This window comes from Lepisosteus oculatus, chromosome 3, assembly GCF_040954835.1.
Source record: "Lepisosteus oculatus isolate fLepOcu1 chromosome 3, fLepOcu1.hap2, whole genome shotgun sequence".
NCBI lineage: Eukaryota > Metazoa > Chordata > Actinopteri > Semionotiformes > Lepisosteidae > Lepisosteus > Lepisosteus oculatus.
Genome location: NC_090698.1, coordinates 70,194,446 through 70,218,363, shown reverse-complemented (window position 1 = coordinate 70,218,363; position 23,918 = coordinate 70,194,446). Strand labels below are relative to the sequence as shown.

Below are 23,918 nucleotides of genomic sequence, written 5' to 3'. Positions count from 1 at the left end.
CTCTAAACCAGTGGTCCTCTTTACTACCTTTTTTAAATACAGAAGGTGGAAATCCTTCACTACTTCTTACTTCTTCTACCCCAGAGAACGAGAGAGAAAGCTATGACTGACCTTCTTACTGATAAAAACTGTACTACAATCTTTCCAGACCAATTCACGTTAGTTTATTCGTCAGATGCACCACTGCACTGAAGTGCTTATTTGCATGTACTGTATGCTCCAATACAAAGACATTAAAGGAATCACCAAGAACACAAACACTAGAACAGCAGCAGCAACAGCAACAAGTTAAAAATCATACAAGGTAAAAAGAAAAGGAAAAGTTAGACAATCAGGGTGAGCCAGTGGTGGGGGTAGAGTTCAGTAATCTGACAGCTTGTGGGAAGAAACTGTCTCTGAACCTGGAAGTTCGTGCCTTTATGCTCCTATAACCCTTACCAGAAGGGGGGATTAAAGTGAGAAACCAGGATGATTCATAGCCATTCACATTTACCTTGTTATTTTGTTACCTTCTTTGGCCATCTTTCACAAAGGTCTCTATCTCTATTAGCCCCCAGAAGAAGACATTTAGCAGATGTGACTAGGGATAATGAGAATTCTCTGCCCTTAACCCATTGCCACCATCCTGCTGTTCCAGGTCATAATGACAGTCTTCTGTTCAGTTGGTAATTGCTGAGAACACACTAAACAACCCCTGAAACTCACACTTTACAGTTTGCATATCAGGAGTCTCTGAGTTCTTCAATATCTGGACACGAACAGTTAGACTATGTTATCCATGAGAGTGGACTGAGATGAGATGTCTAATTCACTGTGTTTTAATTAGCTAATCTCTGAGGATTTTGTCTGAACTCTTTTTGCATGTTTCCTTGGTATCAGTATTTTAAGACCTGTACTGAGTTGTGATGGTCTGTTGAAAAGTTTGCTTGCAGTCTCCAGCTCTTTCCATCTGTCACACAGTCTTGTAACATAAAGTCTTACATGAAGAGGAATCATTTCACTTCTGATACTTGCGGTGTGAAAAAAGGAGAAAAATGATTCAAAGACATCTGCACAAATACTTGTTCTTGAAGTTGGTTATCGTTTAATGAAATGCTCGTTATTGATGTTTGTGCTGCTGACTTTGTTTTTGGTTTGGAAGATACTGAACTACTGTAGCTTCAAAAAGTATCAAGTGACTCTTCCTACTGTTAAGTTTTTAACACGATAAATCCAGCTTAGTCTTTAAATCCTGAATATAATGCCTTAAATATTGTTACTTAAATCATACCTTAGGATTCAGTGTGCAAATTGAAATAATAAATCATATTATGGTGTTACAGGCACAGTAGGCTCAGAGTGTTTTAGGTGACAATATCTTATTTCCCCCACTCAATTCCTTGTGGTGAGTTTTGAAATATCTCCTCAAAGTGTCATAGCTATTATTGGTTTTTAAAGCACATTAAGTCAGAAACAAACGGGTAACGATAATTCTTATATGCTGTATATCTATCAAAATGGTCCGCTGTGTGTCATAATTATGATTCCTCACACTTATATAGTACTTTTCTGCTGAGTTTTAGTGTGTTGCCAATTGTGAGTTGCAGGGTGATATGGCTGCTGGTAAATTAAAAAAATATATATATATATAAAACAAAATTAAAAAATATATATTAAAGAAACAATCTATAGAATCTGGTTGTAGGTGTTTCAAAGATTAAAAGTTCATTGCTAAAAGAGAAACTAGGGTGCAGATGGATTTTTTTCACAGAACATAAGCACAGACACAGAGCTCTTTACTAGAAGAATTTATTAGAGGCTCTATTACGTGTAAGACCTTCAGTTCTGTCGCTCGTGGAAGCAGGGCTGTGCCTTTCTCTGCAGCAGCCACCCTGCTGCGCTCAGATCGAGGAGCTCACTTTCGAAACTGGGACAGGGGGGTGGGGACCTTGATGTCTTGACCCTTCTCCAGTCTCTTCTCACACTCAATGAGATAGTTGACTCCATCGATAACGAGCTGGACCAGCTCCACCTGAATGATAAGAGTGCCACAGTTACATCCAGAACCAGCGCTTACTTACAAAAACCAGACACAATGAAACCGTCCACAGGGAAGGACTTCTAACGCTATGAAACATAGGCCTTTTCTGCGGATTTCTTTTGGGATTTTTCCTCTGTACGAGGTTTTACAATAGACAGATATAAAGATAATTATTTAATCAACAGAATTAAATAACAATAAAATTGTCTGTAACAATAAAAAAACAATTATGATTCAAGAGAGCTAATCTACAATCAGTGCATTTTGCACATGATAAATCAAACACTCATTTATTTAAAATTGGATTGTTTTTACATAATAGGCTAATGAAGTGGAAGAAAAGGGACATTGGACATGTATCTGTACCTAGCCCTTTGACTGGACTTTTATTTTCTGGAAATAGACAGCAATCTGGTAAAGCGACAAACCCGGACAAGGTGCAGAGTCACTGCATTCAGGAATTTAACTGCAGTTTCAGGTATGTGAGGATAAGGGTTATGTTAAGGGCCCTGCATGAACAATTTTAGTTCAAGTCACGGCCTCTCTTTATTAGAAAGAAGTTGCTTCTGTTCCTGTAAGCAGTGAATCATTTTGTTGTTTCCCACAGATTCCAGTCTCACAGTAAGAAGGTTTACCTCCGATCGACCAATACGGTCATTATTGGAAATATCAAACACGTCTCCCACTGCAGCGGTGTCCACCCCGCCGGTACCCCGCTTCTGGAGTCGCAGGTTATCCAGGATCTTGCTGAAGCGGGGATCCTGTGAAATCGAAGATGCTCGTTATGAAAGTGCAGCTTCATTAGCAAGGCGTTGTTCAACACACAATATAACTGTATAACTGCCTAGGACCAGGCAGGGGACACCACCAATCTATCTGTAATGCTTGTCCCCAGTGTAATCATAACTGTCAGACTCCTGATTTATGTGTGAGTACCCCCCCTGAGATTTTATTTTTAGCGGGTTTTAGTCATTTAAAGTTTGTTTTTCTCCATCTGGTTCCTTACATAGGATCTGTCCCTGTCGCCCCTAGATTCTGCTGAATTATAGTAGACGTCGAATCGTTGTTTCTGTATGTTGAGCTACCTGCACATCGTAAAGACTCTGAATGAGGCGAGAAATCGAGAAAATTAATAAATAAACATACAAAACCTTATAAGCTCTTTCCAAGTTGTTTCATCTGCAGTTTAACCAACAAATCTTCATCTAGAGATATTCTGCACCTGGGTGCTTCACAAAGGGTGTTACAGTACCAGTTGTGAAACAGACAAAAGAAACATGACCTGCTGGACAAACACACAATAAGTGTAGACAAGTGTAGGGTTTTACGTGCAGGTAGTAAAAGCATAAAGTATTATAACAAGTCAGGACACTGAGCTAGAAGAGGCTCTGTATGAGAAAGATTTAGGTATTTATGTTGACACGTCATTTACAGTTCATCCCCTAGATAATGTTGAGAGGCAATAACATAATGTCTAACATAATGTTTGGATATATAGCTCGAGATGTGGCATTTAAATTAAGGTATGTCGTGTTGAAACAAAGCTCTAGTGAGACCTCATTAGGGATACTGTGTGCAACTTTGCCATCGTTCAAACAATATACTGCTTCTCTGAGATCACTTCATTCCCAGACTCAGAGGAATGTCCCACACTGACAGGTCAAAGTAATGAAACCTTTACAGAGAAGACTGCGAGAGGACTCAGATGGTTTCTTCAGAATGAACGGTGAGACATGAACCAGAGGAGGCATCTCTTTATACAAAGGGTTGTAGGAGCCTGGAACAAACGACTGCACCACGTTTGTCGGTGTAGATACCCAGGCTTCCTAAAGAAACAGCTGGATGTGGTCCTTGGATCAATTAGCTGCTAATAACCGAACAGACTCGACTGGCCAAATGGCCTCCTCTCGGTTGGACCCTGTCTTGTGTTCTTGTGGGCGGCGGCTGGTTGGACCCTGTCTTGTGTTCTTGTGGGCGGGGGCTGGTTGGACCCTGTCTTGTGTTCTTGTGGGCGGGGGCTGGTTGGACCCTGTCTTGTGTTCTTGTGGGCGGGGGCTGGTTGGACCCTGTCTTGTGTTCTTGTGGTTGGGGGCTGGTTGGACCCTGTCTTGTGTTCTTGTGGGTGGGGGCTGGTTGGACCCTGTCTTGTGTTTTTGTGGGCGGCGGCTGGTTGGACCCGGTTGGTTTTGGTGTTTAGATTTCTCTCTCTTGCCTCGCCCCAGTCGGATTCGCTTGCTTCTCCTCTTGCCTACAACCTGGACTTAACCCTGCCTGGAATAACCATCCACTCTAGCTCGTTGCCACCCTTGGATACCTCAGCTACCGGAGCGCGCCTGGAGACCCGCACAGGGTTCGTAAATAACACCGTTCTGACAACGGCTGCATGTGGGGGTGCTGTCTGCTCACCTTGCTGAGGAGGGGCAGCCTGACATGCACCCCGGCCCGCAGCCCTGTGCCCAGGTTGGAGGGGCAGGTCAAGATGTAGCCCAGGTGCTCATTCCACATGAACTCCCAGCCGCGCTCTTTGATTAGCTTCTCGACCTTGAAAACACAACGAGAGAAGGCCTGCTCAGATCCTCTCCTCCCTCGTGTGAGGACCACAGCAGCAAGCCAGGAGGAAGAGCAGCCAGAAGGTTTCTTCAATCAACAAGCGACATTGCGAGCCCAGGGTGAGCGGGCAGTGACCCCTGAAAATCTCTGGAATTCAAAAGGAAGGGCTCTTTTTAGGCAGGTCTCACGTCTAGTAATTCACTGCTTCATCCTCGTGTGCAATCGTACAAGAACACACTGTTCTCACCAGCCTTAAGGGCCATGTCAATCCACTTTAAAATAAGAAACAAAGAACAGGCGCACATCAAATTGAATCTTTCATATTGCCTCCATTGTAAAATGGACTATATTGCCCAAACTTCAGTTTTTTCTATGATGTAGCATACTAAACGCCTGGTGGTCACTGAATACTAAATGCACAGTTTCTGTACACTGTCAGAATAGATCTGCTACCACCAGGTCGTGCTCTGAATTTACTCTTTATAATGGGCCTTGACTATGTCCTCGTTGAGTGATAAAGGCAGCTTTGTCTAAAATACACACGTGCAAAACCTGTGTCCAGTCAGTACATCACAGCACATCTAAAGCCTGCTCCTTCAGATATGTTCTAATCCAAGCTGTAAGATTCTGAAACGTGTGGGCATGTGACTGAATAGGACACACATTTGTGAACAAGGCTCCACAGTCAAAGCGTTGTTCCTTTGCAGCCTGCGCATGCTGACGCAGCTCCCTACTCGAACCTCCTGTGACTGAATAGCCAGGTTTCCCTTCACACAGCCCTGAGGTAGTGCAACGACTGAGACACCTGGAAGGTCTTAGACAGCTCATCTATAGTTTTGCCAGCATGGAGGGACGGACGTGGGGTCTTGTAGCTGTCAACGTGAGCCTGCTGGGATACGGACCTGGTCACTCGTGGGATCCCAGCAGACACAGAGCCACATCCCAGACAGTGACCAATCCAGAGACAGGAGAGACACGTCACTGTTGTAACTGGATCAGTGCACCGGTCCCATTACATTAATTACTGGCAAGCAAATGGATGTCCAATTATTATTATTATTATTATTGTTGTTGTTGTTGTTGTTGTTCTTGTTGTTATGATGTCATTGGTAGATATAGTGACCTCAGGAGATGGAAATCAGATGAAATCACAGGAAGCTGAACTCCGGAGATCTCTCACTATGTGGACAGTAGCTGCAGTGAAGACAGACAGACTGTACCTCTTTCAGGCCCCGGCAGAACCTCTCAAACACCCGCTTCATGTTGCCGCCCTTCTCCATGGAAATGACTCGGGTGTGGTCCTCCTCATTGATCCATATCAAGAAGGTCTTGTCAAAGTTATGCCTGCCCACAGGAAAGTAGAATTCGAACACATTTTCCGAGCCGAGTACGGTAATATAACATGCGCAGATTTTCTGGTGTGAAAAACTACAAGAGATGTAAATGCAAGGTGAGCTAAGAAATTATTCCCAGTCAACCCCATGATTTCAATATTGTTTTAGCTGTCAAGGGCAAAAGCATATCCTTTCCTGTAGACTGTAAAGGTCCAATACAAAACAGCACTGTTATTTTAAAATATATTTCCCTAAATCTATAGAGATTTTGCAGAGATCTAAACCTAAATATTTTTGCAAAGAGACTTTTTTTTTACCACCCTATGGAATTTTGGACTTACCCCATCTTATCCTGTTATATTTATTAGCTGTAAAAGGGTGGTTGGACACTGTTTTTCATTCTTTCATAAACAGGTTGAACGATTGATATTAATTTACTCTTGCTCTAGAGTTACAGGTGAAATGGTTACATCTCTGTTGGATGGAATCTGTGTGAGCATTTTATTCTTTCGGGGTATAATAGTTAATCCACAACATCAGCATGAAGGATTTAGCTTGTTTTACAATTATCACGAACAATATCACAGAAAGGCTCCTTCATTCCATGGGGTTAGTTTGGCAAATAGTGATGATGGTAAACCGATACCAGGGTTATCTGCATCACCTTCTTTTAAAAAAGTAAATATAATAGCATTCATGTCTCTTCAAACTCATTTAATCAAACCGGTGTAAGTAGGTGATTTCGAAGCTTAGTTTTATACATCAGGAAGCAAAGTTAATTTCAAGCCCAAGGTTTTTCTAATCCAGCAGAAATGTGCATGTTTCAAGTATAGTGCTGGGTGCCATCACAAGGCCACACTGGTGCCATCCAGTGTGGCCTTGGTAGGCTGACGTGTCTGCAGCTTTTCTAGGTCTCTCTAAAGCTCCAGAATCTGGAGAGTCAGGAGAAGTTGGTCCAATTAAGCCAGCAGCAAGAAGTTCCACTTCAATCAGACTACGATAAGTCTTTAGTGCAGTGCACTGAAAGCACCACAGCTATGCAATTCAGATTTGACTCAAATATACAGACAGGGATTTCAGATGTGCAATTGTACAGTATTCAATTCCCAACATCCTCATGAATGCTTATACAATAATCCAAGTTCGTGTGTTCATGTTCATGTGATCATTCAAATTGGGAATGTGTCGATAGTTAGAGCCATGCACCAGCCCTTTGCACAACTGTTTACGGATTTTTAACTGCATGGTCTTATTGATGGGGGTGATTGAAATGACACTGCATCACTGCATCACCTGTCCCAACACGTGGTTGCACGCTAAGCTGTCAGAATTGTCTTGCGTGGGCGCAGCCCCACCGAGCCAGCCTTGAGCTTCCTGAGATGCATGCCACGCGTGCAGGGCTCCGGCAGGAGGTCAGACGGGCATGCGGTCAGGCACGCCCACTCACGCCCCCGCCCCCTACCAGATTCCCCTGGCGTCTGGCCAGTCGCGCGCCATCCCGGCGCACGTCAACAGCGGGGAAACCGGCTTATCAAACAGGAAGTGGTCCTGAAGGTCAGAGAGGTCACAGGGAACAGAGGGTGAGGGAGGGATCCTAGCCAGCTAGCAAACGGAACGGCTGTGTAGCGCGTTCGGACAAAGCTTCTTTCTCCAAACAAGCAAGGAGCAGGGCTCAGGAAGTCACCTCACATTGCCTGCAACCGTTTCTATTGAAGGTCCAAATCCTGACCGGACTGCTGGGTCTCTCGGTAATAAAGTCCAGCACAGTCACTAATCACCTGTCCGTTCACTGCAGCAGGACAGTGGACAGCACCAGGGACACACAGCAGGGGGCAACTCTAATGCACTGGGATTCATGAGCTTACCAACAGCTGCAAGAAAAAATACTGGCTCATAAAGTTGTTTTTGTTCAGAACCCTGTTCCTGCATAACCTTAACACTACCTTTATTTTGTATTACTATATGTTGTATGTAATAAAAACTGAATTGTATCTTACAAGAACATACTTACAGTGAAAAGAAAGACAATGGCTTCCTTCATAGACTAACATGATAGATTTTTTGTGTCACATTTTTTTTTTGACACCCGAGCTGTGGTTGGGATACACAGTACAGTAGATCAGTGGTGTGCGGGGAAAAATAAGGTCCGAACTCAAGGGTGGGCACTCAGGGCTAGGGTGAGACTGGGGATGCCCTGTAAAGGCATTTTCTGGGGTTCTCGGTTCTACTTCTGCCTGCTTACCAAATCCCGCGAGCGTCAGGCCAGTCTCTGGCCATGCCAGAGGCGACGAGCAGCGGAGAGACGGGCTTATCGAAGAGGAAGTGCTCCTGAGGCGTGCCGGCAGGGAAGGAGCAGAGAACCCCGATCAACGGGCGGGTCAGGCGGGACCGATTCCGATTTGACACAGACCGCTTCCAGCCCCTTGCTGCCAACGTTCATTTTTCTCTAAAACCGGTCTTTACAGATAAGTCATCGGATATTGTAGCTTCGATTTACGTCCAACAGGGGAAGAACTGTTTCGCGAACATCAGGAACCTCATTAGGGAAGGGGTCTGCTGTGGTTATGGGACGTGACTTTGAATACTGGCTCCATTTACTGTAGATGGTTTTAAAGATCCAGCGGAGAGTGAGAAAGACGATACTGTAGTGCAACCAGTATACAGTACATACAGTACTGTACAGTACAGCAGGATCTCAAAGATTATCAGGAGCGAGAGGACGAAAATAGATGCCAATACACCTGTAAACTTTAATGACAGGTGGTCAAGAGTATGTGCAGCGCCAGCTGGCACAGGGAGATGTTGGAAAGATGTTTTACACTCATGTCTACTCAGGATATTGTTTGCTGACTTAGATATATTTATATAAATTAAATGCCGACTTTGCCTTATATTTGTCCAGTAATTTTTTTCTTTTACAAAAAATATGTATTGCTGTTGTGCGTGTACTGTAGAAAAAAGTAAAATCTCTGTTTCAAATGCAATTCCGACTCGTAATGCAGCTGGGGGTGACATTAAGGGGGGTCACTGTGCGGAACATCACCCGCCCCCTGCTTTGTGAGCGAACCTCTACAAACGCCAGCCCCCTCGGCCATCGGAGCGCGAACCCCAGCCAGCTCACGTCAATGAGTCTCTGCTGCTCCTGCTCCGTCATCTCGTTCAGCCGGTAGTATCTGCCGGCCAGGTCGGCTTTCAGGCCGGACAGGGCCTGCACGGCGACCCGCTCCACCTCCCTCCGCTCGGCGCGGGAGCAGGCGGGGGGCAGGCTGAGCCCCCGGATACTGCGGCCCGTGCGCACCCGGGACGACAGCACGTAGCGCTCGTCGAACTGGCCCGAGGTGATCTGCCGGGCGCAAAATAACAGGGGGCAAAGATTTTAGTGGGTTTGTGACCTTGTTGTGCATCATTTAATATTCGCGCGATACGGTCCGGAACCACAGCGTTGCCACCAGGGAAAAAAAAAAAGTTGATTTAGTCATGGATTCCAATGCTCATTCGACTGTATCCACAACCTATTGCACTGTCAGTGACGGCACCCACAGTATAAGCGACTGACAGCTCAGCTGGAAACACTGGGTTTAATGCTCCTGACAGTGTCCAACCCTGCAGAATGTGCACGGAAAGACTTTCCACCGGAGCTCATTCAATAATGAAATGTGACAATATGTATCTATGAAGTTCACGTTGGTAGCTGCGTCAACGTGCGTAGGCAACAAAGGAAGAGGTTTGGTTTGGGTTTATCCTTTACGTTTACCTGTCCCTTTCCAATATCCATCTAATGTGATCACAGTCTGTATAGCCATGAGGAGAGTCACACTTGGAACAAGAAAGAGAGTAAGAGTGTACCCTGCAATCAATTCCATTGCTTAAAACTAAAACAAAAGTCAGCTGTTGGTAGCACTGAAATCTCTCCACATTACATTTCAGTTAAAAAAGCCTTATACTCACCTGGAATCGCTCTTGATTCAGAAAATACTACACTGTGTGTGTAAGACAATCCCATAGTATTATTTTAAAAAAAACTTTCAGTAACTATTTCACATGCAGTATGTGGAAAACTATTACTTATAGTTTAGCAATCAAATATCTCTTTGCTAGTAAGGGCATTTACGATATTGATAGGTAAAATATATTGAAGAATTCCCAGGAACTTCCAATGAATGCACACATGTCTAATGTACAGTATAGAAGAATAACCATCATTGTGTCTTTATTGTGTCAGTAACAATAATAGTACAGCCTATAATAATACGGCCTTACCTTCGAGCTGTCCAGGTCAGTAACGTGTTTCATGGTGCGCGGATCATACCCATTGTGCCTTTCCTTGATGACAGGATCAAACAGATCAGCAAAAACCTAGGGATTCAAATAGCAGACCTGTGATGCTTCTCTTCTTTCAGATCATTGATGCATTTATACAGTAAGTGCATTTTGTACAGGTGCCCAGTCTAGTGACCCAACCCCCGGCCATGTCATACTGTAATACAACAGTATTTTGCATATACATGTAGTATCAACCACCTGTTGTATTCATGGGCTTCAAGTTAATATATTGTGTCAGTGAGTTCACCTTGTCTCTTTCCCTGTGAAGATGTGCTACAGTACCTCATAGCACTCCTCATCGCCAGCCACCATGCCCACGGTCTTAATGAAGGGGTGCCCAGGGTTGTCCACTCCGGTCTGGATGCATTGGTCCAGAGTCCAGTTTGCGGGGGTGACTTTGTCTCTAAGCCGGCTGTAAATGGCTGGGGTTAGGTTGGAGGCCATGCAGTTGTTGTGTTTGCGGAGATCTGGGAAGTCAGCACTGGAGGAGCAGAAGAGAGACAATTGCATGAGACGACAAGATACTCTTGGAGCGAGCCACACTCCCTTTAGCAGCTATCTATGGGAAAAACAGCACCACAAAAATATTTTATATCATCAGGCAGGGATGGTGGCACCGAAGGGAGAAGCAGTGGGGCGGGTGAGGCCAGCCCAGGGAGAGCGTGCTGTGAAAGAGGGGAACTTGTCTGGGAGAGCTGGGAACTATCAGGGACATATGTGAACTCCTGGAGGTAGATATTTGTTTGATTTGCTCTCACTGTAATTAAAGAGCACTGTATTTGAACCTTATGGAAGTGTATCTGATATCCTGAACCTACCTATGCTAATCTCACTATATATTTCAATATTATGGGGGATACATAATACTGTACAGTATGTCCAGGAAAGAGTCTCCTAAAACAGGCATATCTGACTTTCACTGTTGTGGACACTGTAAATAGTTAACTAGCTGCCTATTAACAATCACATACTGTAGCTACTCCTATGTAACTAATAACCTTTGATTAATCTTCCTCCCATTTCATTGAAAGTTGCAGTCAGCTCTTAAATGAATACTTTATGATACAATAAAACTTTACTACTACTAATCACTCCATTTCCGTAACAGAATGTGTATCCTGTGGCTATGCTGGCTTGTATCGCATTCGGTACCACCATTTTCAATTGTTTAAAAAGGAAACTGTCAGCCTAGAGCAGGCATCACGCAGACCTTGGTGGGTAGAGTTTCCTCCTCTCCAGGTGGGCAGCCTGGTTGGTGTCGCTCACAAGGTACCCAGTGGCCAAAGCGCCGGCGCCCAGGCTGGCCAGGAGCACCGCGGTCTTGCGGCCCGTCAGCATTCTTGAGAATGTGCTTGCCATCCCCGACAGTCCGTGAGTCCGCTGCAGAGCCAAGGGTGTACACAATGGCATGAGTTTCACCGTGGAGGCTGTAAAGGCAGAGACTGCCAATGTTCCTCGCGCAGGCAGGATTAAATGCCTCCATCAGGAAGTAAAGTCGAGAGTTTCAGAATGACACTCTGCCCAACTCATTCATTAATACAAAGGGCTTTTTCTATTCCCAGTCTCAATGGCTGACAGAAATACTGTGTGTCGATCAACACAAACTGCGGCTACTGCCCGGAGAGGCACAGACGAAGCTGACTGTCACGATCGGAAACCCCTCCTCTTAAGGATGCTCCAGCCCTTCCTTGTTTATTCTTGATCTCCTGCACCTGCCTCCCGTTCCTGACCCCGTCCTATAAAAGCCAGACGTTCTCGGGCTCACCTTTGGAAGACGGACACCCGGAAGCCCGCCTGCCCGCGAGTCCAGGAGCGACTCGAAGGCATAGGCTTCACAACGGCGTCCTGACCATCTGGGTCCGGGACTGGGAGCGCCTGGCCCCGTTACCCCCTTTTATTCCCCCGACCCTTCGCCGGATCCCGCTCCGGCTTTTTAACTTCGTCTGTGTCAGGATGGATCACCCGGCTTTGGACATTGGCTTTCTCTGGACACTCACACAGAAACCCTTGGACTTGTTTGCCCTGGACACCCCCCGAGCACCAGCGCACCTTGGACACGCCCCCTGCTCTTCTTCCAGACCCTATCCTAGCCTTTTTCCCCGTGTTTTCTCACTCCTCTCCGGATAGTGTTGTCTGCATAGGGTCCTGAAAGACGCTTCGTGACAGTGACTGAGGAGGTGGTGAAGGCCACCGACACTGGTGGATATCAGGCAGCAGATACAGTGTGGTCAAAGTGCGAGTGACATCTTTTAATGTCTGCTTGAAAGTCAGCCATGAGTCTGGGGTTTAGGGTTTAAGCTTCGCAGTGCAGATTGTACAGTACATCTTCTCTGGAATGATGCAAGCAAAGACGAGACCTGATTTACTTACAAAAAGATTTTAAATAAGAACACATGATGAACCAGAAATGTTTGTCAAAACCTGAAGAGAAATTTACCCAGGTTCAGCACCCATTCTTTCTACTTATGCTATGGCTCTGAGACAGCCAGAAACCATATGCATTTCTGGTCTAGGAACTGGCATTGCTCTTGTAAATGGAATTGGTGGATCAGTATGTCCATGGTTCATCCAGATGAAGATGTACAGTAGTATATTACAGGTCAGGATGTGCTTACTATCTTATACAAGATCAAGTTTAATGCAGGTTTAACTTCTCTTACTGCACTTAGGCATCATCATTGGAGCCAAAAGGTTTTCTATTTAATTTCAGAGATCGCTAAGCCCTTTATCCAAATACTTTTATCAGCTACTGTAAAAGTGTTTTTAAAAAGCAACTAAGAAATCTAGAAATTTACTACTGGGCACTTAAATTCTTCACATCTTTTAATTTTTTTTCACGGTTTAATGCAGCCTTTGTTTTTTTCTAAAATCTTGTCTTCCTGAAACAAATTTTATGACTTGGCACAAACACAAATCCAGGCATCACTAAAAATGTAAATACATTTTAGGAGACAAGGAAGAAAGTGTAGCTTTTGCCACTGTGCAGTAAAAATACATTTTTTGCATATACATGCACATATTTAGATTTACTGTATATCAATATAGTTAATAATTCTTTTATTATTTATTTTCTATATTTACTCCAGTCTGAGGTTGCACAATTTGGAGCCCCAGTCGGTCCCAGTGTGGTCTGTACACCAACAGAGCAGGAGCAGGAGTCCTTGTAGGTTAGTGACAGGAAAAGTGATATTAATAGAAACAGAGCTAGATTAAGCCATGTCCCAGCTGACATCAGACTGAAAACCGCATGATCCCCTGTGACATTCTTAACAGGTCAGGAGGATTTACAAAGGCCACCAGGCCAGAAACCAGAGCAAGGAACTGGGGAGCTTCTGACCAGAGAAACAAAATGAATTATTTTACTGATAGGACATTTGAATGTCTTCCTTTCACAACAACCCCTTGAAACTATTAATTTCAAATAGTTGAAACATTGTTTGTTTGCTGCGAAATGTTTCACAAGTACATTAAGAACGGGGATGATCCATCTCACGTTTTTCATTTTTTCGGAAAACACGCGGCCACAAAGGAAAGATGTGAGCATACTATGAAAAGCAGAAGCTTGTTAAATACCAGTTTTGACAGAGCCATTATGTTTCAAATTACTATAATAATAGAAAAGCTAAATCATATGTTGACAACTACGTTATTGTTCCTATTAAAAAGTACTTGTAGTGAATACTAACACTAATAATTTAGTCCTGAAGCAGAAACCTCAGAGCTTTCTCCAAGAAAAAAAATGAACTCTGATAAAAAATTGATTCATAAACTTTTGCCTTACTCACCCACACCTTTTTAGTGCAAGTTTAATTGAACAAAGAGGATTGTTCCTGCTTAGGATTTGAAAACTTTTTCAAGGGTTATGCTGTGTAAATTCCATGTTGACATTCAAATGATAAATTCCAGTCTTACATAGTGATGCAAAGGTATATGTGTTTAGTTGTTTTCTAAAATCTTTCACTGATTTACAACCTAATTTGTCCTGTATAATTGGACATGGCTAGCTGTCGTATATGAGTTTTCATTATCATAAAGTTCCCTTGCCAGTCTTAAACACATCATCTCACCACTATCTGTAGAAAATCAAGGAGGAGATACAGTACGTACTGTATACTTGTGTGAATAATCTAAATAGGAGCTGCAGTCACAGTACCTGTGGAGCTGTAGAGGTGAAGTGGGTCCCTGCTGCGCTCTTCAGGAAAAGCCAAGTGTGGAATGAGCTAACCATATCCCTGGAGCAGGATTAGTGCTGATTGCCCTGGCCAATCCTATTTCCACCGACAGCATGCAAGCCACATGTGCCTGCAGGGCAGTGTGTGCCCTTGAACACACACGCTACGGTCATCAGCTGCAGGTGGCTCTGTTCAGCTTCCTCGTGGAGCACTTTTTCCTGGAAGGCTCAGCATCACACCTCTCTGGTCACCACAAACACTTGCTGCTGTTAGAGCTCATATCCTTGGAGATACGGGGTGTCAATTCTTCTGTCAGCTGGGTTTCAAAAGGCTCGTAATCAACACTGAATGGAAATGTAATTCTAAATGTCTTATGTTTCCTAAATGTTTGACAAATGCCTGGATGGTTTTGATAACTGCTCTTCAGCAGTGAGCGTCAGGTAGTTTTCTTTCTTACAAGCACTAAGCACTTGGAAATGTTATATTATGTTTTTTTATTATCCCAATTATCTGTTTTATACCAAATGACAACCTTTCAAAAGTATTGGATGGATGGCACAGCTGTTCAAAATGCTTCTGAAAGGAGAAACAAAAGCACAATCAGAAGCAAAGTCAAGAGAAGACGAGAAGAAAGAAGAGGGCAGAGAAACAAGGGTCTTCTGTGAAGAAGAGGAGGAGATGTCAGATAACATATGAGTCTCTCTGGGAAGGAATCGGGGCTAGAGGCTGTCCAAGAGGGGACAGAAAAGATGCTATGGATTTTTTTCTGTGGAGCCACAGACGGTACACTTCTTTTTTTCTCATTTAATAAAATGTCAAATATCCCTCATCCAACAGAGATGGGTAGGTGCAGTAGTGCCTGTGTGACTGAGGCTTTCGAGAGCTGAAAGTGCTGGATGCCACCCTGACAAAGGCAATGAGAGAGCCAGGCTGACTGGGAAGCTGTAGTTTCCATGACATGTCAACAACAGAAGTCCAATGGGAGTTCAGAGGTCTGAGTGGGGAGGAACATCGGTCTGCACGATGCAAAGGGACAAGTGGAGACTAATTCCACACTGAAACATATACAACAAAATAATAAAACACACATCGTGTTGGCTGTTGCATCTTCCTCTGACTTTTTCTTCTTTAGTTTTCAGTGTGGTACTCACCTTTGCGTGTTGCAGGGAGACTTAAGATGGACGTGTTTTCAGTCCTTGCAGAAGAAAGTGGCCGTGGCCTGTTACGACCTGTCACAAGCAGAATCACGCCCAGGGTGCACTGTGGAACGTTTAATCTTATCAGTCACATAATTGTGATGACCGACCTCCAGTGATATGAAGCCATGCCTTTTACCAGCAGAAAAGGTGTGGATATACTGCAGGACAGCACCTCTTCTCAGTCACCCGAGATCTCTTGATTTGAATCTTATTCTGAAAGTATCATCATGTAGACGCGAGCAGGAGCAACACTGGGGTGTATCTTAAAAACTTCAATTTCAGCATTTGGGATCAAGTCACATAAATAAAATGGGAGTATCTGAAGGCTAATATGGGAAAATAAGTTTAAATCCGGAATGGAAAACTCCGGTCCCAGAGAGCTACAGGGTTTTGGGGTTTCTATGGATACAAATGTGTTCCAGACACTTACACATTGCTGATTTAGGGGTGATGTGAAATTCCTACTGGATCATGGCTCTCCTGGACCTGGGCTGACCATCCCTGGTCATATTAAAAAATGAATTGAAACCGAAAAGTTTTATTTGAAACACGTTGGTTAACTTTACTCAATGTCCTCGACATCATGTGAGGTTATTTTTGAAGTTCTTCTTTCTGGCTGCTTCGTTAACAGCGTTTTGCAGAGACCAGAACGGCAGCCTTATCACGTGTAGTAGCCAATCGCAACGTTGCTCGTAAACTCATCGGGGAGTCTTGACCATAAAACTGATTTGTTCATCTTCATTGAGGAGAAAAACTCCTTGCATGCGTACGTACGTACTACCAGACATTGCTATGATTCTAGCAGACGCAGAAACTAACCTCAGAAAACTCTCTTTCTGTCTGTCTCCTAACTGCAATAAATACCTGAATTCAAGCCGATCTTTTACAGCAGCATTGCTCTTCTATTGTCCAGCTGCTGTACAAACCGTAACTCAACCGGTGAAATCCCATTGGCACAAACACTAATTAGTTGTGTTTTAATGGCCCTCCCTGTGACTTGCATTCTTATTGGAGCAGCAGTATTTTAATGGGAGGTTTAGTTTCCCCCTGTAAATGACTGAACCCGAAGATGACCTCCGCTGCGTCAGAGCCAACAGCTGAAACAACCCAGGAAGGCGGGTTTTGAGAAGAGGTAGTGCCATTTTAAGTTACAGTACATTGACAGGGAAAGGTCAAACACATGGTGTTCTTGGAGTTATTGGCTTTTTTGGTACATATGATTTGGTTAACAATCTAGCACGGGTGTCGGAAGGGACGAACCGCGGAATGGCAGGAGAGCGAAAAAGACCCTCTCCGTAGCGGTGAGACGGGGGTTAGCCCGGGCTCAGCTGTTCAGGAAATGCCGTATAGAGACCTATGCCCTCAGGTAGCAGATGTGGGGCGACCTGGTGCTAGGCGGGTTTCAGGACATCCGAACCTCACAGCTGAGCGAAGGAGCAGAGCAGAAGCAGGAAGTAAACAGGCTACACAACAAGACACACCAGAAAGATATGAATAATCACAGGGAACTAGGAACAGGAGAGAAGTACAGTAGAGCACCCTCTAGGTGTACTGGGCGTGACAAATCAACTGCATGTTGCAGGTTTGCATCAAATTGTTAGTAGTTGAGTGGAATTTCAGTTTGACTGGAACTGGAAGAAACTGCAGCTCATCTAAGATACTTTTATTTTTCATATAGGCATGGAATAAGAGCAGATATACATTCTGTTTTTAGTTGATGGGGGACAAAACGAGATCTCATATAGTAATGTACAAAGAAGATGCTCAGTTGAGCTGTTATCAGTCAGGAACATGCTGGAATATAGTCAAATCGACAACTGAAAACCCAAACAGCCTGTCTTGTAGCTCCACAGTTAGTCATTCCTGTCTTAACCAATCCAATTAACTGACTCAACTGATCAAATATCATACATTATGTCCCATGTCTTTACAAATCACTGTGTAAGGGTAATCTGTAAAATCTGATGGATTATGGCTCCTGTTGTCCACCCCAGTACTATCCTAACACACTGCAGCAAAATGGATACAGTGTCATTCTCTTAAGGGAGAAGATACAGTACCTGAGTTTTGTGTGATCTGTGATCGGAATGTCTGAACAATCTGTTTGTTAAGGCCTCTAGAGACTTGCCCTAACCCCATTGGTCTCTTCAGAAGACACAAACATCTCATTGTTGTGACATCAGCAAAATAACTATATTTATAAACTGAAACTAAAAAAGGTCAGATAAGCAAAAGAAACTTCAGCTCACTTGAAATACTTTTATTTTACATATAGGCATGAAATAAGAGTAGCTGTACATTCTCTGTTTAGTTAATGGGCAAAAGAACAGGATTTTATACAATAATGTACAAAGCAGATGCCCAGTTTAGCTGTTATCAGTCAAGAACATGCACAACATGCTTGTCTGTGCACTTGTCAATTAACACAGTGTGGTATCTGGCTGTTTAAAATGTATCAAAAAAGGTTTCTCATATCAACTTGCTACATTTTTTTCAATTTTTTTTTGCGCAGTGAAACATCCAAGTCTACCATAGCTTACAAAACAAAATCAAAATAAAACGGATGAAATATGTCACAGCAGAACAATTCAAAAACTTTAAATAACAATGCTATACAATACAATTCTTAGACACGCTATATACAAAGAGGATCAAATAAATATCTGACAAAATAAACACAAAGACACACAGAGCTGGCAACACAAGCAAAGTTTTACAGCTGAGAGTGAGGCTTTCTAACTACTTTCTAACGATGTTACTGCTCTCCCTTTCTTCAGACCTTATTAAGTGCTTTCTTTTCACTTTGCATGGAAGAGCTACAATATGTCTTTTCATTTGAACTCCTGTGTGATTTTCCTCTACTTTCACCTGGAGCACACAGCAAAACAGAAGGTGTTTGCACTCTGAAGGAATAATACCTTGCTACAATACAAAGAAAGTCTACTTTGGTCCTCAATATCTCTTATTTCAGAGACCGAAATCTGAAGGTCACATGATGGTATTATATGTTAAGGGTTCTGTAGCAAGATAGTGTAACCCACTATATCAATGAATTGGTATTAAGCAAACCACTTTCAATGGTGACATTAACTCTACACTTTGAAAGGCATAAGGAAAACATGTCATACTACAGAAATTGTTCATACAGTATATCAAAGCGGACTTCTTTTTAACTTCTCTTAAGTAGCAACTCCTGGCTTAATATACAAGAATTCGGTGCTTTTCTAAAATAAAAAGTCTCAATGTAATAAGCTAAATAGCTAAGTACATGGTATTGACCAGGCTCCCTCAAAGATGCTCTTGTGTTTTGAGTTTATTTATTAGAATGTGGTCACTAGAATGTGAAACCAACTGTTAAAGCTAAACTGCATTAAGACAAGAGGATTATACACACTCAGAGCAGCTAATCCTGAATAAAAATGTCTGAAGCATTCAAATAGAATATCCATCTATCTATATTAAAAATAAATACATTGATACATATACTGTATACTATAAAAATAGTTACTGACATGGGATAATATTTTAGATCAATAGCAGCATATCCATTATTTGTCAAAACATGCTTCGTACCAGTGGAAAACCACTTGGAGGATGATTCATGTAAGAGTAAGACAGATTTCCACAGAACTAAACCTCAGGGGTGTATTTAAAGAAAACACCGAGCAGTGATTTTCTGTGCGCCTCTGTTCCTCTGTATAATGTTGAAAGACGTTAAATAAAGATTCAGAGCTTTTCTTTTCATCTGTTGTCTTAGATAGATGCTTGGAGAAAATGGGTCACTTGCTCCCTGCATAAACATAATTAATCTGGGCAGTTTTAAGAAAGAAAGGAATGGGGAAAAAAAAGTGGCCCGAAAGCAAATGCATTCAACTTCACCATAACAAAAAAAAAACTGAGCTGCAGAATGAATCCTTCTTTTGAAGCTTTCAGTATGGTGTGCTGATGACTACTGCACTTAATAATGGAGAGAATGGGAAACCGACAGACGAGATTAGTTCAGGGATGAAGACACCAGGGGGAGCCACTAGCTCGATGGAGAATATTATTTTTTTCCATGTTCCGGTCCAGGCACTGGTGTGTGTCACACAAATATAGCACGTGGACGTTCACTATGTGACTGGGTCTGAGCAGGAATCACTTTTCCACACACTGCAACGCGTGCAAGCGATTTTCAGACAAAGGGAGTGTTCCTGCATCTTGTGCTTCACTCGTCAGAACTGATGCGAAAAGACGCCAGAGAGACAAGCCCGTGGAAATGCAGCACACAGTGATCACTGCCTGCCCGCGAGCGCACAGTTCATGAAGCTTCAGTCACGAGCTGTACTTTCAATCCTGCCGTGATTAAACGCCTTTAAAAAGAGAGAGGCTGAGCATACAGTACTAATGTTAGAATCGCTTTTCCTCACCATTGCGATTTTTTGAGCAGATTTTGGAACTGTTCTCCTGCATAAATGAAATCAAATGTCTGACAAATGTTTGCACATCCTTTACAGAACACTTAAGTTGCTATAAAGAAATGCAAGTGTGCCATGTGATTTGTTTAAAATTTAATATGTATAAAACCAAACTTCACTTTTTATTTACTCATTTCCATTTCCCTCCATTCAGAAATATTACCGGCAAACAATTTTTAATCTCTTCTTGCATGCTCGCTGAGCAAATCTTTGTTCACAATACAGAGCAACAGTAGAACACATACTCATTGATGGCTTTATTCTGTACTTTTTTTAGGAACATAATCGACATACTGTAAACAATCCATTGTATCGACTACTGTAAAAGTAATGACTTTAGCTCTCTGAGAGATTTAAATGTTGCATGTCTGTATGAAATGAAATACAATAATCTCTCCTCCTCTCACCTTAGAATTTCTTACACAGCTAGCTGGATTTTAGCACTCAAAGCTTAAATAAAAATTTAGATGGGGGTGATTAAATATTTACTGCTCAAACCATTACTTATTTATCTACACACTGCATGCTGAGAAAAATGTAAAGCATGCACACAGTACCTATTTCAGTGCAGCTACCTGTAGCACAAAGCAACACAATTCAAAACGAACAATCCTGTTCCAGTATATAAATAGAGTAAATTCACTTGTGTGTTCACCTGTTAACTACTGTTTCTCATACAAATCTTGAGAATACCATCAAAGAAACTTTCAGGTGAAAAATCTAAAGGAACATGCTTAAAAGCAGTGCCTATTTTAGTTTAGCCTGCTTAGATTATGATTTATTCTGCTTCATAGCTTGTAGTCTTAGCTCCCTTAGAAGATGCAAAGGTTACACAAATGCCTTCCTATTTGCATTCTCTGTCAGGAAGGCAGCCCTGGATTGTGGGTGACATCGTAGCATTTACAGAAAGGGCAAGACTGTGAAATGTCATTAGCACCGCGCTGAGTTCAAACTGGATATTACAAAGCAATGCAAGAAATGACTTGGAAATACCCGGGAATCTTAAATAAAAGATGAGGTTTGTTTAAGGAAAAGCACATGCCACATTGCAGTATTTTAAAAATGTCCTAACAAATTTGGAAAAGTGGAATTGTCTGCTATGAGGTTTTTTTTTATAATTCTATACCAAAGAATGTTGCTGCATCTGAGTTTTCATATGAAAGGCCCTTAAGTAACTGTTTAGAGAACGGGCAAGGAGATGAGAAGTACATTTGTTCACAGAGAATTGTTATCAACTTGTGTTAATATTTACTCATTTTTACTCTCCCACCCCTACTCTCCTACAGCTCCCTCTGTAGCCTCTTCCTGACCAAACCCAGTGCCCCTGACGTTTAAGTCTGTTGCCTCTCTGTGATCCTTGTAGTGTTTCCTGAGCTGGGTTCAGGAAAGGTACAGGAAAGATGAAAGGAGTAATAATCTCCCGTAACCTCAAAACACAATTTTTTGGGTGGTGGGGAGCTAGATGAAGCTACCCAGGTATACTAAGCCATATAGCCCAGACCCTGGCTTCTCTCCAGAAACAGCAGGATGAGACTCTGGGATCAATCAGCCGCCCAACTACCAAACAAGCTGGATGGGTCACCCAACCTCCTCTTGTTCATAACATGTCTTATGCTCTTTTGCACCTCACCGAGTTTCTCACACACTACACTATGATTCTGACTGATGGGTTATTTGAGAAAAGGAAGAGGTGAGATTGTGGAGGAAAGGGATAGGTATTTCCTTTATCTTTTCCCTCCCTACAGACTTTATCCGTTATCCTCTGTCTTCTATCCACTGTGGAGAAAGCTGTCGTGTAAAATGTGTTACTCCAGCATGTCTGCAGTTCAGGGAGGAAGGAACAAACAAGCGGGTCTTCTCCTGCTTGTGAAGGGCTGTGGGACGCAAAAGCAGTTTACAAATCCTCTGTTTTTATTGGAAATATTGTAACATAAAGCTACACTAGGATGCGGCATAGCCATTCTTGGAGCAAAGTTCTCTGTTAAAGAATGTAATTTCTTCCTGATAAAAATTAAATATATGTATAATACAGTGCAAATTTAACAGAAACTTCTAACATACTGTACAGACAATCTAGTCTGTTTTGATTCAACTTTTAAATTTCACAATGGAAGATGCCTTTGACACAAAACCTTTAAATTATTAGTCAACCTTTCTGGTGACGCAATAGCTAACAATCTTAAACGTAACCACGGAACAGGAGAATGCAGAATAGACTATCAGGGAACTGGGACTAAGCTCAGAGTAGCAATATTCACAACTGCCACCGCTTTCTTTCAGGCTTTTCAATTTCTGCTTGTGCAGCCACAACCTGGGTTTCTCAGATCGGATTAGGAGCTGGTAATCCAGACCTCGTAAGATTGAAGAAAATACTTTATCCCGTCTGGTGCGGAACTGGATCTGAGCCTGGTGACTTCTGCAACTCTGCAGTCTCAGGATCTGAGGGTGAAAACCATGAAGTACTCATATTTATGTGTTTTTACATGCTACATTACTCCTCCACGCATGCCTTCTGTCTGCCCCTTCATGTTCGGAAAAGGAAAGATAGCTATGATGCCCTCTCTAGTGCTTCTACAAGACCCACACAAGCCCTTTTTTCCCTTTGATCCAAACTTAACAGTCACGTCCATCCTGGACAAAACAGTGCATCCAGTAACAAATATCTCGACTGTAAGTGTTGCTCACCTCCTGCTAACATGGGGCTCTTACCTCTGGCAAGAATCCCCTCTCCAGCTCGCTAGTCTATGACTTGCCCCCTTCCTCTCTTACCGCGCCCCTCGCTCATTCATGCTAGCTCTGCCTGATTCACTCCGCTCCTGTCAGTTCAAGGGCACGCCTGTGCGCCAGCTGCTGCTCTCCCTCCTTTCTGACGTTGCGGGCGTGGTGGGCCATCATGCCGGCAGCCTGGGTTCGATCTTCAAGGACAAGTCGTAAAGGGTGTCTTCATCCATGGTGAGGGTCTTGTCAAGTAAGAACTGAGTAACCTGGCAGACGGGGAGACACCAGCAATGAGACGCACTCCGGAAAAGACACGGCGATGCTCAGACAATGCCCACAGAAAAGCTGTATTAGAGATGCTAATCTGCCCGCCACTAACAACGTCAAATGAAATTGTACATGGGACGCTGCCTCTTTTTGTCTCTGGCCCTGCCCTCTGAACCTCCAGGTCTGGCAATGCTGTGATCAGTTTGTTGCCTTTGTCCATAACACAACTATTTCTAAACTAATTGAAATGGCATTCAGCATTGTAATTGATCATATGGCGATACTAGTGATTTTGACTTACTGTACTTTATTGTGCCAGATGGCAAATTTGCTTTGCAGGCAGGTAAAAGACGTAACACAATACACTGTACATAATACATTTAATTCCTGTCATATATATGTCACATATAACTTGTCACAAGTGATAATGTGGAATATTGACTTTAAGTTTTATTTTTATTCTGAACCTGGTCATTTTGTTTTCTTCACCAACTTGGAAAGTCCAGGTCACTAAAACATATACTTGAGAAACCCATACTCCTGAGGGGGATTGGAAATTGAGTGCACACAGCTCTCATCATCTTATCAAATTCCACAGAGAGCCAGTGCAAGGAAGCTAAAATGCATTTAACTTTTGGAGCAGCTGAGGCTTGAACAAGCTGCAATTTATTAGAAGCTTGACTGAATACAGCTCCTCTCGAATTCCAGTTGCATCGGGAGATTCATGGTGGATATCACTCTCTTCTGAGAGAAAGTGCTGACAGCGGGGCCCTCTTTCTCTCCCCTGAACCCTGGCAGAAACAGGTAACATACCACTGAGATCAGGAGGACAACCAGGGCTCACAAACGCATCCCAAGATCCCAAGTGAAGATGACCA

The 23,918-nt window shown here is 43.0% G+C and overlaps 2 protein-coding genes across 10 annotated transcripts in view; both read right to left on the bottom strand.

Moving 5' to 3' along the window:
* Window positions 1-1,772: 1,772 nt before the first annotated feature.
* LOC102682289 (creatine kinase S-type, mitochondrial) lies at window positions 1,773-14,513 on the bottom strand. Of its 2 annotated transcripts, none has more exons than XM_069187501.1 (10): window positions 14,381-14,513; window positions 11,438-11,607; window positions 10,510-10,708; window positions 10,165-10,260; window positions 9,026-9,247; window positions 8,147-8,232; window positions 5,791-5,914; window positions 4,427-4,561; window positions 2,656-2,781; window positions 1,773-2,011 (listed from the first exon to the last, which is right to left on the bottom strand). In XM_069187501.1, the coding sequence occupies exons 1-10, from the start codon at window positions 14,453-14,455 to the stop codon at window positions 1,895-1,897; spliced, it is 1,350 nt and encodes a 449-aa protein (XP_069043602.1). In that variant the 5' UTR covers window positions 14,456-14,513; the 3' UTR covers window positions 1,773-1,894. The 2 variants fall into 2 exon arrangements, with proteins under 2 accessions (XP_069043602.1, XP_069043601.1); XM_069187500.1 differs by lacking the exon at window positions 8,147-8,232 and adding an exon at window positions 7,367-7,452 and having other exon boundaries at window positions 14,381-14,509.
* A 3,330-nt stretch (window positions 14,514-17,843) lies between these two features.
* rasgrf2b (Ras protein-specific guanine nucleotide-releasing factor 2b) overlaps window positions 17,844-23,918 on the bottom strand; it is a 109,232-nt gene continuing 103,157 nt past the window's right edge. For all 8 annotated transcript variants that reach the window (XM_015363667.2, XM_015363677.2, XM_015363708.2 and 5 more), the window contains one exon: window positions 17,844-23,039. In XM_015363667.2, coding sequence (XP_015219153.1) covers window positions 22,947-23,039 — 93 coding nt within the window. In that variant the 3' untranslated portion in view covers window positions 17,844-22,946. The remainder of the gene's footprint in view (window positions 23,040-23,918) is intronic.